This window comes from Scyliorhinus torazame, chromosome 19 (assembly GCF_047496885.1).
Source record: "Scyliorhinus torazame isolate Kashiwa2021f chromosome 19, sScyTor2.1, whole genome shotgun sequence".
NCBI classification, from domain to species: Eukaryota; Metazoa; Chordata; class Chondrichthyes; order Carcharhiniformes; family Scyliorhinidae; genus Scyliorhinus; species Scyliorhinus torazame.
This window is the reverse complement of record NC_092725.1, coordinates 23,767,560-23,782,469: the sequence shown is the minus strand read 5'-3', so window position 1 is coordinate 23,782,469 and position 14,910 is coordinate 23,767,560. Positions and strand designations below refer to the sequence as shown.

General features: G+C 59.4%; 1 protein-coding gene across 1 annotated transcript in view; it reads right to left on the bottom strand.

Annotated features, from left to right (window-relative positions):
- Positions 1-14,910, bottom strand: part of LOC140396640 (integrin alpha-M-like) — a 283,291-nt gene that overhangs the window by 47,644 nt on the left and 220,737 nt on the right. The window contains exon 17 of the mRNA XM_072485434.1: positions 651-724. Coding sequence (XP_072341535.1) covers positions 651-724 — 74 coding nt within the window. The remainder of the gene's footprint in view (positions 1-650; positions 725-14,910) is intronic.

Below are 14,910 nucleotides of genomic sequence, written 5' to 3'. Positions count from 1 at the left end.
TTACTGTAATACATTCACCACACTCTGTCTTTCTCTGTCTCACTGCCTCTCTCTCTCTCTGTCTATTTCTTTGTGCGTGTCTCTCTCTCTGTCTCCTCTACATCCTTCCTATAGTGTGGCTCCCAAGACTGGCCACAATGCACCAGTGGGGGTTGTACTGGTGTGTGATACAAGTTTAACAGAACCTCCTGCCTCTCTGTGACCCTGTTAATAAATACCAGTATACTGTTTGTTTTACTAATCGCTCTCTCCAATACAGTCAACGAATTAGACTTCCAGGTCCGTCTGCTCATTTTGAACTGTACTTTGGATTTTATTCCTGCCTCTTTGCATTCCTCTGAAACAGGTTTGTCACCTCACACCCAGAACGCTCCCCCAGCCAACCAACAAGTTCTCCCGAGTTGCCCTCCCAGAAAAGGTCTACATCCCACACAAGTATGGTGTCTAAAAATGTCAGTGCTCCCGCCGAGCTCTCTCCCAAGGCCTCCAAGGTGCTGAACAATCCCTGGTTGGACAGGAGGAGATTGTGGGGAAAGGGGACATGTTGAAGGTGGCTGAAGTGCAAGGAGAGAGCGAGGGAGGGAAGGTGGCAGGAGGGAGGGAGGGAAGGAAGGAGGCTGTGACGGTGGAAGAAGAGGGAAGGTCTTTACCCCACAATGTTGAACAAGACCACCAGGTGGTCCTTGCAGATGTTGTCATCTCCACAGGCCTTCTCGAACGGCAACTATAAGAGAAGGAGAAGTGGTGTTAAAGATGGTGTCTGCTTTTAGGAGGTAGAGACAACCCTCATCACGAGCGGGGGCCACAAGTGGTACGGGTTCCCTGAGGTTCTCCGCCTCACCCCTCCCCACCCTCCAACGTCTCCAACACCACCCGGACCAGCTCATCCCAACCCTGACCTAGAGCAGACAGACAGAGAGAGAGAAAGGGAGAGAGACAGAAAGGTAGAGACAAAGACAGGGAGAGACACAGTGAGGGGGACAGACCGAGAGTGAGACAGAGAGAGAGAGACAGAGAGAGAGAGACAGAGAGAGAGAGACAGAGAGAGAGAGACAGACTGAGAGAGGGAGAGAGACAGAAAGGGAGAGACAAAGAGTGGGAGAGACACAGAAAGGGGGAGAGACACAGAAAGGGGGAGAGACAGAGAGATAGACAGAGAAAGAGATAAAGAGACACAGACAGAGACACAGACAGAGAGAGTGAGAGTGAGAGACACGGAGAGAGCACGGAGAGGGAGAGAGACAGGGAGAGAGACACGGAGAGGGAGAGACACGGAGAGCGAGAGAGACACGGAGAGGGGGAGAGACACGGAGAGCGAGAGAGACACGGAGAGCGAGAGAGACACGGAGAGTGAGAGAGACACGGAGAGGGAGAGAGACACGGAGAGCGAGAGAGACACGGAGAGCGAGAGAGACACGGAGAGCGAGAGAGACACGGAGAGCGAGAGAGACACGGAGAGCGAGAGAGACACGGAGAGCGAGAGAGACACGGAGAGCGAGAGAGACACGGAGAGCGAGAGAGACACGGAGAGCGAGAGACACGGAGAGCGAGAGAGACACCGAGAGGGAGAGAGACACGGAGAGGGAGAGAGACACGGAGAGGGAGAGAGACACTGAGAGGGGGAGAGACACGGAGAGCGAGAGAGACACCGAGAGGGAGAGAGACACGGAGAGGGAGAGACACCGAGAGGGAGAGAGACACGGAGAGGGAGAGACACGGAGAGCGAGAGAGACACCGAGTGGGAGAGAGACACGGAGAGCGAGAGAGACACGGAGAGGGGGAGAGACACGGAGAGGGGGAGAGACACGGAGAGCGAGAGAGACACGGAGAGCGAGAGAGACACGGAGAGCGAGAGAGACACGGAGAGCGAGAGAGACACGGAGAGCGAGAGAGACACGGAGAGCGAGAGAGACACGGAGAGCGAGAGAGACACGGAGAGCGAGAGAGATACGGAGAGGGAGAGAGACACGGAGAGGGAGAGAGACACGGAGAGCGAGAGAGACACGGAGAGCGAGAGAGACACGGAGAGGGAGAGAGACACGGAGAGGGGGAGAGACACGGAGAGGGGGAGAGACACGGAGAGGGGGAGAGACACGGAGAGGGAGAGACACGGAGAGGGAGAGAGACACGGATAGCGAGAGAGACAGGGAGAGGGAGAGAGACACGGAGAGAGAGAGAGACACGGAGAGCGAGAGAGACACGGAGAGCGAGAGAGACACGGAGAGCGAGAGAGACACGGAGAGCGAGAGAGACACGGAGAGCGAGAGAGACACGGAGAGCGAGAGAGACACGGAGAGCGAGAGAGACACGGAGAGCGAGAGAGACACGGAGAGCGAGAGAGACACGGAGAGGGAGAGGGACACGGAGAGGGAGAGAGACACGGAGAGGGAGAGAGACACGGAGAGGGAGAGAGACACGGAGAGGGAGAGACACGGAGAGGGAGAGACACGGAGAGGGAGAGAGACACGGATAGCGAGAGAGACAGGGAGAGGGAGAGAGACACGGAGAGAGAGAGACACGGAGAGGGAGAGAGACACGGATAGCGAGAGAGACAGGGAGAGGGAGAGAGACACGGAGAGGGAGAGACACAGGGAGAGGGAGAGACACGGAGAGAGAGAGAGACACGGAGAGCGAGAGAGACAGGGAGAGCGAGAGAGACATAGAGAGAGAGAGAGACACGGAGAGGGAGAGAGACACGGAGAGAGAGAGACACGGAGAGAGAGAGAGACACGGAGAGAGAGAGAGACACGGAGAGCGAGAGAGACACGGAGAGCGAGAGAGACACGGAGAGGGAGAGAGACACGGAGAGCGAGAGAGACACGGAGAGCGAGAGAGACACGGAGAGCGAGAGAGACACGGAGAGGGAGAGAGACACGGAGAGGGAGAGAGACACGGAGAGGGAGAGAGACACGGAGAGGGAGAGAGACACGGAGAGGGAGAGAGACACGGAGAGGGAGAGAGACACGGAGAGGGAGAGAGACACGGAGAGCGAGAGAGACACGGAGAGCGAGAGAGACACGGAGAGCGAGAGAGACACGGAGAGCGAGAGAGACACGGAGAGCGAGAGAGACACGGATGAGGGAGAGAGACACGGAGAGGGAGAGAGACACGGAGAGAGAGAGAGAGACACGGAGAGCGAGAGAGACACGGATAGGGAGAGAGACACGGAGAGCGAGAGAGACACGGAGAGAGAGACACACAGAGAGCGAGAGAGACACGGAGAGGGAGAGACAGAGAGAGAGAGAGAGACACGGAGAGCGAGAAAGACACGGAGAGAGAGAGGGACACGGAGAGGGAGAGAGACACGGAGAGGGAGAGAGACATGGAGAGAGAGAGAGACACGGAGAGAGAGAGAGAGAGAGAGACACGGAGAGAGAGAGAGACACGGAGAGAGAGAGAGAGACATGGAGAGGGAGAGAGACACGGAGAGAGAGAGACACGGAGAGAGAGAGAGACACGGAGAGAGAGAGAGACACGGAGAGAGAGAGAGAGACACGGAGAGGGAGAGAGACACACAGAGAGGGAGAGAGACAGGGAGAGAGACACGGAGAGGGAGAGAGACACGGAGAGGGAGAGAGACACAGAGAGCGAGAGACACACAGAGAGGGAGAGAGACACGGAGAGCGAGAGATACACGGAGAGGGAGAGAGACACAGAGAGCGAGAGACACACAGAGAGGGAGAGAGACACGGAGAGGGAGAGAGACACGGAGAGGGAGAGAGACACGGAGAGGGAGAGAGACACGGAGAGGGAGACAGACACGGAGCGGGAGAGAGACACGGAGAGGGAGAGAGACACAGAGAGCGAGAGAGACACGGAGAGGGAGAGAGACACGGAGAGAGAGAGAGACACGGAGAGAGAGAGAGACACGGAGAGGGAGAGAGACACGGAGAGGGAGAGAGACACGGAGAGCGAGAGAGACACGGAGAGCGAGAGAGACACGGAGAGGGAGAGAGACACGGAGAGCGAGAGAGACACAGAGAGGGAGAGACACAGAGAGGGAGAGAGACACGGAGAGCGAGAGAGACACGGAGAGCGAGAGAGACACGGAGAGGGAGAGACACGGAGAGCGAGAGAGACACGGAGAGGGAGAGAGACACGGAGAGGGAGAGAGACACGGAGAGTGAGAGCGACACGGAGAGCGAGAGAGACACGGAGAGCGAGCGAGACACGGAGAGCGAGAGAGACACGGAGAGCGAGAGAGACACGGAGAGCGAGAGAGACACGGAGAGCGAGAGAGACACGGAGAGCGAGAGAGACACGGAGAGCGAGAGAGACACGGAGAGCGAGAGATACACGGAGAGGGAGAGAGACACGGAGAGCGAGAGAGACACGGAGAGCGAGCGAGACACGGAGAGCGAGCGAGACACGGAGAGCGAGAGAGACACGGAGAGCGAGAGAGACACGGAGAGCGAGAGACACGGAGAGCGAGAGAGACACGGAGAGGGGGAGAGACACGGAGAGGGGGAGACACGGATAGCGAGAGAGACACGGAGAGGGAGAGACACGGAGAGGGAGAGACACGGAGAGCGAGAGAGACACGGAGAGGGAGAGACACGGAGAGCGAGAGAGACACGGAGAGGGAGAGACACGGAGAGCGAGAGAGACACGGAGAGCGAGAGAGACACGGAGAGGGAGAGACACGGAGAGCGAGAGAGAAACGGAGAGCGAGAGAGACACGGAGAGCAAGAGAGACACGGAGAGCGAGAGAGACACGGAGAGGGGGAGAGACACGGAGAGAGAGAGAGACACGGAGAGCGAGAGAGACACGGAGAGCGAGAGAGACACGGAGAGGGAGAGAGACACGGAGAGGGAGAGAGACACGGAGAGGGGGAGAGACACGGAGAGGGGGAGAGACACGGAGAGGGGGAGAGACACGGAGAGGGAGAGACACGGAGAGGGAGAGAGACACGGATAGCGAGAGAGACAGGGAGAGGGAGAGAGACACGGAGAGAGAGAGAGACACGGAGAGCGAGAGAGACACGGAGAGCGAGAGAGACACGGAGAGCGAGAGAGACACGGAGAGCGAGAGAGACACGGAGAGCGAGAGAGACACGGAGAGCGAGAGAGACACGGAGAGCGAGAGAGACACGGAGAGCGAGAGAGACACGGAGAGCGAGAGAGACACGGAGAGGGAGAGGGACACGGAGAGGGAGAGAGACACGGAGAGGGAGAGAGACACGGAGAGGGAGAGAGACACGGAGAGGGAGAGACACGGAGAGGGAGAGACACGGAGAGGGAGAGAGACACGGATAGCGAGAGAGACAGGGAGAGGGAGAGAGACACGGAGAGAGAGAGACACGGAGAGGGAGAGAGACACGGATAGCGAGAGAGACAGGGAGAGGGAGAGAGACACGGAGAGGGAGAGACACAGGGAGAGGGAGAGACACGGAGAGAGAGAGAGACACGGAGAGCGAGAGAGACAGGGAGAGCGAGAGAGACATAGAGAGAGAGAGAGACACGGAGAGGGAGAGAGACACGGAGAGAGAGAGACACGGAGAGAGAGAGAGACACGGAGAGAGAGAGAGACACGGAGAGCGAGAGAGACACGGAGAGCGAGAGAGACACGGAGAGGGAGAGAGACACGGAGAGCGAGAGAGACACGGAGAGCGAGAGAGACACGGAGAGCGAGAGAGACACGGAGAGGGAGAGAGACACGGAGAGGGAGAGAGACACGGAGAGGGAGAGAGACACGGAGAGGGAGAGAGACACGGAGAGGGAGAGAGACACGGAGAGGGAGAGAGACACGGAGAGGGAGAGAGACACGGAGAGCGAGAGAGACACGGAGAGCGAGAGAGACACGGAGAGCGAGAGAGACACGGAGAGCGAGAGAGACACGGAGAGCGAGAGAGACACGGATGAGGGAGAGAGACACGGAGAGGGAGAGAGACACGGAGAGAGAGAGAGAGACACGGAGAGCGAGAGAGACACGGATAGGGAGAGAGACACGGAGAGCGAGAGAGACACGGAGAGAGAGACACACAGAGAGCGAGAGAGACACGGAGAGGGAGAGACAGAGAGAGAGAGAGAGACACGGAGAGCGAGAAAGACACGGAGAGAGAGAGGGACACGGAGAGGGAGAGAGACACGGAGAGGGAGAGAGACATGGAGAGAGAGAGAGACACGGAGAGAGAGAGAGAGAGAGAGACACGGAGAGAGAGAGAGACACGGAGAGAGAGAGAGAGACATGGAGAGGGAGAGAGACACGGAGAGAGAGAGACACGGAGAGAGAGAGAGACACGGAGAGAGAGAGAGACACGGAGAGAGAGAGAGAGACACGGAGAGGGAGAGAGACACACAGAGAGGGAGAGAGACAGGGAGAGAGACACGGAGAGGGAGAGAGACACGGAGAGGGAGAGAGACACAGAGAGCGAGAGACACACAGAGAGGGAGAGAGACACGGAGAGCGAGAGATACACGGAGAGGGAGAGAGACACAGAGAGCGAGAGACACACAGAGAGGGAGAGAGACACGGAGAGGGAGAGAGACACGGAGAGGGAGAGAGACACGGAGAGGGAGAGAGACACGGAGAGGGAGACAGACACGAGAGCGAGAGAGACACGGAGAGCGAGAGAGACACGGAGAGCGAGAGAGACACGGAGAGGGAGAGAGACACGGAGAGCGAGAGAGACACAGAGAGGGAGAGACACAGAGAGGGAGAGAGACACGGAGAGCGAGAGAGACACGGAGAGCGAGAGAGACACGGAGAGGGAGAGACACGGAGAGCGAGAGAGACACGGAGAGGGAGAGAGACACGGAGAGGGAGAGAGACACGGAGAGTGAGAGCGACACGGAGAGCGAGAGAGACACGGAGAGCGAGCGAGACACGGAGAGCGAGAGAGACACGGAGAGCGAGAGAGACACGGAGAGCGAGAGAGACACGGAGAGCGAGAGAGACACGGAGAGCGAGAGAGACACGGAGAGCGAGAGAGACACGGAGAGCGAGAGATACACGGAGAGGGAGAGAGACACGGAGAGCGAGAGAGACACGGAGAGCGAGCGAGACACGGAGAGCGAGCGAGACACGGAGAGCGAGAGAGACACGGAGAGCGAGAGAGACACGGAGAGCGAGAGACACGGAGAGCGAGAGAGACACGGAGAGGGGGAGAGACACGGAGAGGGGGAGACACGGATAGCGAGAGAGACACGGAGAGGGAGAGACACGGAGAGGGAGAGACACGGAGAGCGAGAGAGACACGGAGAGGGAGAGACACGGAGAGCGAGAGAGACACGGAGAGGGAGAGACACGGAGAGCGAGAGAGACACGGAGAGCGAGAGAGACACGGAGAGGGAGAGACACGGAGAGCGAGAGAGAAACGGAGAGCGAGAGAGACACGGAGAGCAAGAGAGACACGGAGAGCGAGAGAGACACGGAGAGGGGGAGAGACACGGAGAGAGAGAGAGACACGGAGAGCGAGAGAGACACGGAGAGAGACACGGAGAGGGAGAGACACGGAGAGCGAGAGAGACACGGAGAGGGGGAGAGACACGGAGAGAGAGAGACACGGAGAGGGAGAGCGACACGGAGAGGGAGAGAGACACGGAGAGGGAGAGAGACACGGAGAGGGAGAGAGACACGGAGAGGGAGAGAGACACGGAGAGGGAGAGAGACACGGAGAGGGAGAGAGACACGGAGAGGGAGAGAGACACGGAGAGGGAGACAGACACGGAGCGGGAGAGAGACACGGAGAGGGAGAGAGACACAGAGAGCGAGAGAGACACGGAGAGGGAGAGAGACACGGAGAGAGAGAGAGACACGGAGAGAGAGAGAGACACGGAGAGGGAGAGAGACACGGAGAGGGAGAGAGACACGGAGAGCGAGAGAGACACGGAGAGCGAGAGAGACACGGAGAGGGAGAGAGACACGGAGAGCGAGAGAGACACAGAGAGGGAGAGACACAGAGAGGGAGAGAGACACGGAGAGCGAGAGAGACACGGAGAGCGAGAGAGACACGGAGAGGGAGAGACACGGAGAGCGAGAGAGACACGGAGAGGGAGAGAGACACGGAGAGGGAGAGAGACACGGAGAGTGAGAGCGACACGGAGAGCGAGAGAGACACGGAGAGCGAGCGAGACACGGAGAGCGAGAGAGACACGGAGAGCGAGAGAGACACGGAGAGCGAGAGAGACACGGAGAGCGAGAGAGACACGGAGAGCGAGAGAGACACGGAGAGCGAGAGAGACACGGAGAGCGAGAGATACACGGAGAGGGAGAGAGACACGGAGAGCGAGAGAGACACGGAGAGCGAGCGAGACACGGAGAGCGAGCGAGACACGGAGAGCGAGAGAGACACGGAGAGCGAGAGAGACACGGAGAGCGAGAGACACGGAGAGCGAGAGAGACACGGAGAGGGGGAGAGACACGGAGAGGGGGAGACACGGATAGCGAGAGAGACACGGAGAGGGAGAGACACGGAGAGGGAGAGACACGGAGAGCGAGAGAGACACGGAGAGGGAGAGACACGGAGAGCGAGAGAGACACGGAGAGGGAGAGACACGGAGAGCGAGAGAGACACGGAGAGCGAGAGAGACACGGAGAGGGAGAGACACGGAGAGCGAGAGAGAAACGGAGAGCGAGAGAGACACGGAGAGCAAGAGAGACACGGAGAGCGAGAGAGACACGGAGAGGGGGAGAGACACGGAGAGAGAGAGAGACACGGAGAGCGAGAGAGACACGGAGAGCGAGAGAGACACGGAGAGGGAGAGAGACACGGAGAGGGGGAGAGACACGGAGAGGGGGAGAGACACGGAGAGGGGGAGAGACACGGAGAGGGAGAGACACGGAGAGGGAGAGAGACACGGATAGCGAGAGAGACAGGGAGAGGGAGAGAGACACGGAGAGAGAGAGAGACACGGAGAGCGAGAGAGACACGGAGAGCGAGAGAGACACGGAGAGCGAGAGAGACACGGAGAGCGAGAGAGACACGGAGAGCGAGAGAGACACGGAGAGCGAGAGAGACACGGAGAGCGAGAGAGACACGGAGAGCGAGAGAGACACGGAGAGGGAGAGGGACACGGAGAGGGAGAGAGACACGGAGAGGGAGAGAGACACGGAGAGGGAGAGAGACACGGAGAGGGAGAGACACGGAGAGGGAGAGACACGGAGAGGGAGAGAGACACGGATAGCGAGAGAGACAGGGAGAGGGAGAGAGACACGGAGAGAGAGAGACACGGAGAGGGAGAGAGACACGGATAGCGAGAGAGACAGGGAGAGGGAGAGAGACACGGAGAGGGAGAGACACAGGGAGAGGGAGAGACACGGAGAGAGAGAGAGACACGGAGAGCGAGAGAGACAGGGAGAGCGAGAGAGACATAGAGAGAGAGAGAGACACGGAGAGGGAGAGAGACACGGAGAGAGAGAGACACGGAGAGAGAGAGAGACACGGAGAGAGAGAGAGACACGGAGAGCGAGAGAGACACGGAGAGCGAGAGAGACACGGAGAGGGAGAGAGACACGGAGAGCGAGAGAGACACGGAGAGCGAGAGAGACACGGAGAGCGAGAGAGACACGGAGAGGGAGAGAGACACGGAGAGGGAGAGAGACACGGAGAGGGAGAGAGACACGGAGAGGGAGAGAGACACGGAGAGGGAGAGAGACACGGAGAGGGAGAGAGACACGGAGAGGGAGAGAGACACGGAGAGCGAGAGAGACACGGAGAGCGAGAGAGACACGGAGAGCGAGAGAGACACGGAGAGCGAGAGAGACACGGAGAGCGAGAGAGACACGGATGAGGGAGAGAGACACGGAGAGGGAGAGAGACACGGAGAGAGAGAGAGAGACACGGAGAGCGAGAGAGACACGGATAGGGAGAGAGACACGGAGAGCGAGAGAGACACGGAGAGAGAGACACACAGAGAGCGAGAGAGACACGGAGAGGGAGAGACAGAGAGAGAGAGAGAGACACGGAGAGCGAGAAAGACACGGAGAGAGAGAGGGACACGGAGAGGGAGAGAGACACGGAGAGGGAGAGAGACATGGAGAGAGAGAGAGACACGGAGAGAGAGAGAGAGAGAGAGACACGGAGAGAGAGAGAGACACGGAGAGAGAGAGAGAGACATGGAGAGGGAGAGAGACACGGAGAGAGAGAGACACGGAGAGAGAGAGAGACACGGAGAGAGAGAGAGACACGGAGAGAGAGAGAGAGACACGGAGAGGGAGAGAGACACACAGAGAGGGAGAGAGACAGGGAGAGAGACACGGAGAGGGAGAGAGACACGGAGAGGGAGAGAGACACAGAGAGCGAGAGACACACAGAGAGGGAGAGAGACACGGAGAGCGAGAGATACACGGAGAGGGAGAGAGACACAGAGAGCGAGAGACACACAGAGAGGGAGAGAGACACGGAGAGGGAGAGAGACACGGAGAGGGAGAGAGACACGGAGAGGGAGAGAGACACGGAGAGGGAGACAGACACGAGAGCGAGAGAGACACGGAGAGCGAGAGAGACACGGAGAGCGAGAGAGACACGGAGAGGGAGAGAGACACGGAGAGCGAGAGAGACACAGAGAGGGAGAGACACAGAGAGGGAGAGAGACACGGAGAGCGAGAGAGACACGGAGAGCGAGAGAGACACGGAGAGGGAGAGACACGGAGAGCGAGAGAGACACGGAGAGGGAGAGAGACACGGAGAGGGAGAGAGACACGGAGAGTGAGAGCGACACGGAGAGCGAGAGAGACACGGAGAGCGAGCGAGACACGGAGAGCGAGAGAGACACGGAGAGCGAGAGAGACACGGAGAGCGAGAGAGACACGGAGAGCGAGAGAGACACGGAGAGCGAGAGAGACACGGAGAGCGAGAGAGACACGGAGAGCGAGAGATACACGGAGAGGGAGAGAGACACGGAGAGCGAGAGAGACACGGAGAGCGAGCGAGACACGGAGAGCGAGCGAGACACGGAGAGCGAGAGAGACACGGAGAGCGAGAGAGACACGGAGAGCGAGAGACACGGAGAGCGAGAGAGACACGGAGAGGGGGAGAGACACGGAGAGGGGGAGACACGGATAGCGAGAGAGACACGGAGAGGGAGAGACACGGAGAGGGAGAGACACGGAGAGCGAGAGAGACACGGAGAGGGAGAGACACGGAGAGCGAGAGAGACACGGAGAGGGAGAGACACGGAGAGCGAGAGAGACACGGAGAGCGAGAGAGACACGGAGAGGGAGAGACACGGAGAGCGAGAGAGAAACGGAGAGCGAGAGAGACACGGAGAGCAAGAGAGACACGGAGAGCGAGAGAGACACGGAGAGGGGGAGAGACACGGAGAGAGAGAGAGACACGGAGAGCGAGAGAGACACGGAGAGAGACACGGAGAGGGAGAGACACGGAGAGCGAGAGAGACACGGAGAGGGGGAGAGACACGGAGAGAGAGAGACACGGAGAGGGAGAGCGACACGGAGAGGGAGAGAGACACGGAGAGGGAGAGAGACACGGAGAGGGAGAGAGACACGGAGAGGGAGAGAGACACGGAGAGGGAGAGAGACACAGAGAGCGAGAGAGACACGGAGAGCGAGAGAGACACGGAGAGAGAGAGAGACACGGAGAGAGAGAGAGACACGGAGAGAGAGAGAGACACGGAGAGGGAGAGAGACACGGAGAGCGAGAGAGACACGGAGAGGGAGAGAGACACGGAGAGAGAGAGAGACACGGAGAGAGAGAGAGACACGGAGAGAGAGAGAGACACGGAGAGGGAGAGAGACACGGAGAGGGAGAGAGACACGGAGAGCGAGAGAGACACGGAGAGCGAGAGAGACACGGAGAGCGAGAGAGACACGGAGAGCGAGAGAGACACAGAGAGGGAGAGACACAGAGAGGGAGAGAGACACGGAGAGCGAGAGAGACACGGAGAGGGAGAGAGACACGGAGAGGGAGAGAGACACGGAGAGGGAGAGAGACACGGAGAGGGAGAGACACACGGAGAGGGAGAGACACAGGGAGAGGGAGAGACACGGAGAGAGAGAGAGACACGGAGAGAGAGAGAGAGACACGGAGAGGGAGAGAGACACGGAGAGGGAGAGAGACACGGAGAGCGAGAGAGACACGAGAGCGAGAGAGACACGGAGAGCGAGAGAGACACGGAGAGCGAGGGAGACACGGAGAGGGAGAGAGACACGGAGAGGGAGAGACACAGGGAGAGGGAGAGACACGGAGAGAGAGAGAGACACGGAGAGAGAGAGAGAGACACGGAGAGGGAGAGAGACACGGAGAGGGAGAGAGACACGGAGAGCGAGAGAGACACGAGAGCGAGAGAGACACGGAGAGCGAGAGAGACACGGAGAGCGAGAGAGACACGGAGAGCGAGGGAGACACGGAGAGCGAGGGAGACACGGAGAGGGAGAGAGACACGGAGAGGGAGAGAGACACGGAGAGCGAGAGAGACACGGAGAGGAAGAGAGACACGGAGAGCGAGAGAGACACGGAGAGGGAGAGAGACACGGAGAGCGAGAGAGACACGGAGAGGGAGAGAGACAGAGAGCGAGAGAGACACGGAGAGCGAGAGAGACACGGAGAGCGAGAGAGACACGGAGAGCGAGAGAGACACGGAGAGAGAGAGAGAGACACGGAGAGAGAGAGAGACACGGAGAGAGAGAGAGAGACATGGAGAGGGAGAGAGACACGGAGAGAGAGAGACACGGAGAGAGAGAGACACGGAGAGAGAGAGAGACACGGAGAGAGAGAGAGACACGGAGAGGGAGAGAGACACAGAGAGCGAGAGAGACACGGAGAGGGAGAGAGACACGGAGAGAGAGAGAGACACGGAGAGAGAGAGAGACACGGAGAGGGAGAGAGACACGGAGAGCGAGAGAGACACGGAGAGCGAGAGAGACACGGAGAGCGAGAGAGACACGGAGAGCGAGAGAGACACGGAGAGCGAGAGAGACACGGAGAGCGAGAGAGACACAGAGAGGGAGAGACACAGAGAGGGAGAGAGACACGGAGAGCGAGAGAGACACGGAGAGCGAGAGAGACACGGAGAGGGAGAGACACGGAGAGCGAGAGAGACACGGAGAGGGAGAGAGACACGGAGAGGGAGAGAGACACGGAGAGCGAGAGCGACACGGAGAGCGAGAGAGACACGGAGAGCGAGCGAGACACGGAGAGCGAGAGAGACACGGAGAGCGAGAGAGACACGGAGAGCGAGAGAGACACGGAGAGCGAGAGAGACACGGAGAGCGAGAGAGACACGGAGAGGGAGAGACACGGAGAGCGAGAGATACACGGAGAGGGAGAGAGACACGGAGAGCGAGAGAGACACGGAGAGCGAGCGAGACACGGAGAGCGAGCGAGACACGGAGAGCGAGAGAGACACGGAGAGCGAGAGAGACACGGAGAGCGAGAGACACGGAGAGCGAGAGAGACACGGAGAGGGGGAGAGACACGGAGAGGGGGAGACACGGATAGCGAGAGAGACACGGAGAGGGAGAGACACGGAGAGGGAGAGACACGGAGAGCGAGAGAGACACGGAGAGGGAGAGACACGGAGAGCGAGAGAGACACGGAGAGGGAGAGACACGGAGAGCGAGAGAGACACGGAGAGCGAGAGAGACACGGAGAGGGAGAGACACGGAGAGCGAGAGAGACACGGAGAGCGAGAGAGACACGGAGAGCGAGAGAGACACGGAGAGCGGGAGAGACACGGAGAGGGGGAGAGACACGGAGAGAGAGAGAGACACGGAGAGCGAGAGAGACACGGAGAGAGACACGGAGAGGGAGAGACACGGAGAGCGAGAGAGACACGGAGAGGGAGAGAGACACAGAGAGCGAGAGAGACACGGAGAGGGAGAGAGACACGGAGAGGGAGAGAGACACGGAGAGAGAGAGAGACACGGAGAGGGAGAGAGACACGGAGAGCGAGAGAGACACGGAGAGGGAGAGAGACACGGAGAGAGAGAGAGACACGGAGAGAGAGAGAGACACGGAGAGGGAGAGAGACACGGAGAGCGAGAGAGACACGGAGAGGGAGAGAGACACGGAGTGGGAGAGAGACACGGAGAGGGAGAGACACACGGAGAGGGAGAGACACAGGGAGAGGGAGAGACACGGAGAGAGAGAGAGACACGGAGAGAGAGAGAGAGACACGGAGAGGGAGAGAGACACGGAGAGGGAGAGAGACACGGAGAGCGAGAGAGACACGAGAGCGAGAGAGACACGGAGAGCGAGAGAGACACGGAGAGCGAGAGAGACACGGAGAGCGAGGGAGACACGGAGAGGGAGAGAGACACGGAGAGGGAGAGAGACACGGAGAGCGAGAGAGACACGGAGAGGAAGAGAGACACGGAGAGCGAGAGAGACACGGAGAGGGAGAGAGACACGGAGAGCGAGAGAGACACGGAGAGGGAGAGAGACAGAGAGCGAGAGAGACACGGAGAGCGAGAGAGACACGGAGAGCGAGAGAGACACGGAGAGCGAGAGAGACACGGAGAGAGAGAGACACGGAGAGAGAGAGAGACACGGAGAGAGAGAGAGAGACATGGAGAGGGAGAGAGACACGGAGAGAGAGAGACACGGAGAGAGAGAGACACGGAGAGAGAGAGAGACACGGAGAGGGAGAGAGACATGGAGAGAGAGAGAGACACGGAGAGAGAGAGAGAGACACGGAGAGAGAGAGAGACACGGAGAGAGAGAGAGAGACATGGAGAGGGAGAGAGACACGGAGAGAGAGAGACACGGAGAGAGAGAGAGAGACACGGAGAGGGAGAGAGGCAGGGAGAGGGAGAGACACGGAGAGAGAGAGAGACACGGAGAGGGAGAGAGACACGGAGAGGGAGAGAGACACGGAGAGTGAGAGAGACACGGAGAGGGAGATAGACACGGAGAGGGAGAGAGACACGGAGAGCGAGAGAGACACGGAGAGGGAGAGAGACAGAGAGCGAGAGAGACACGGAGAGCGAGAGAGACACGGAGAGAGAGA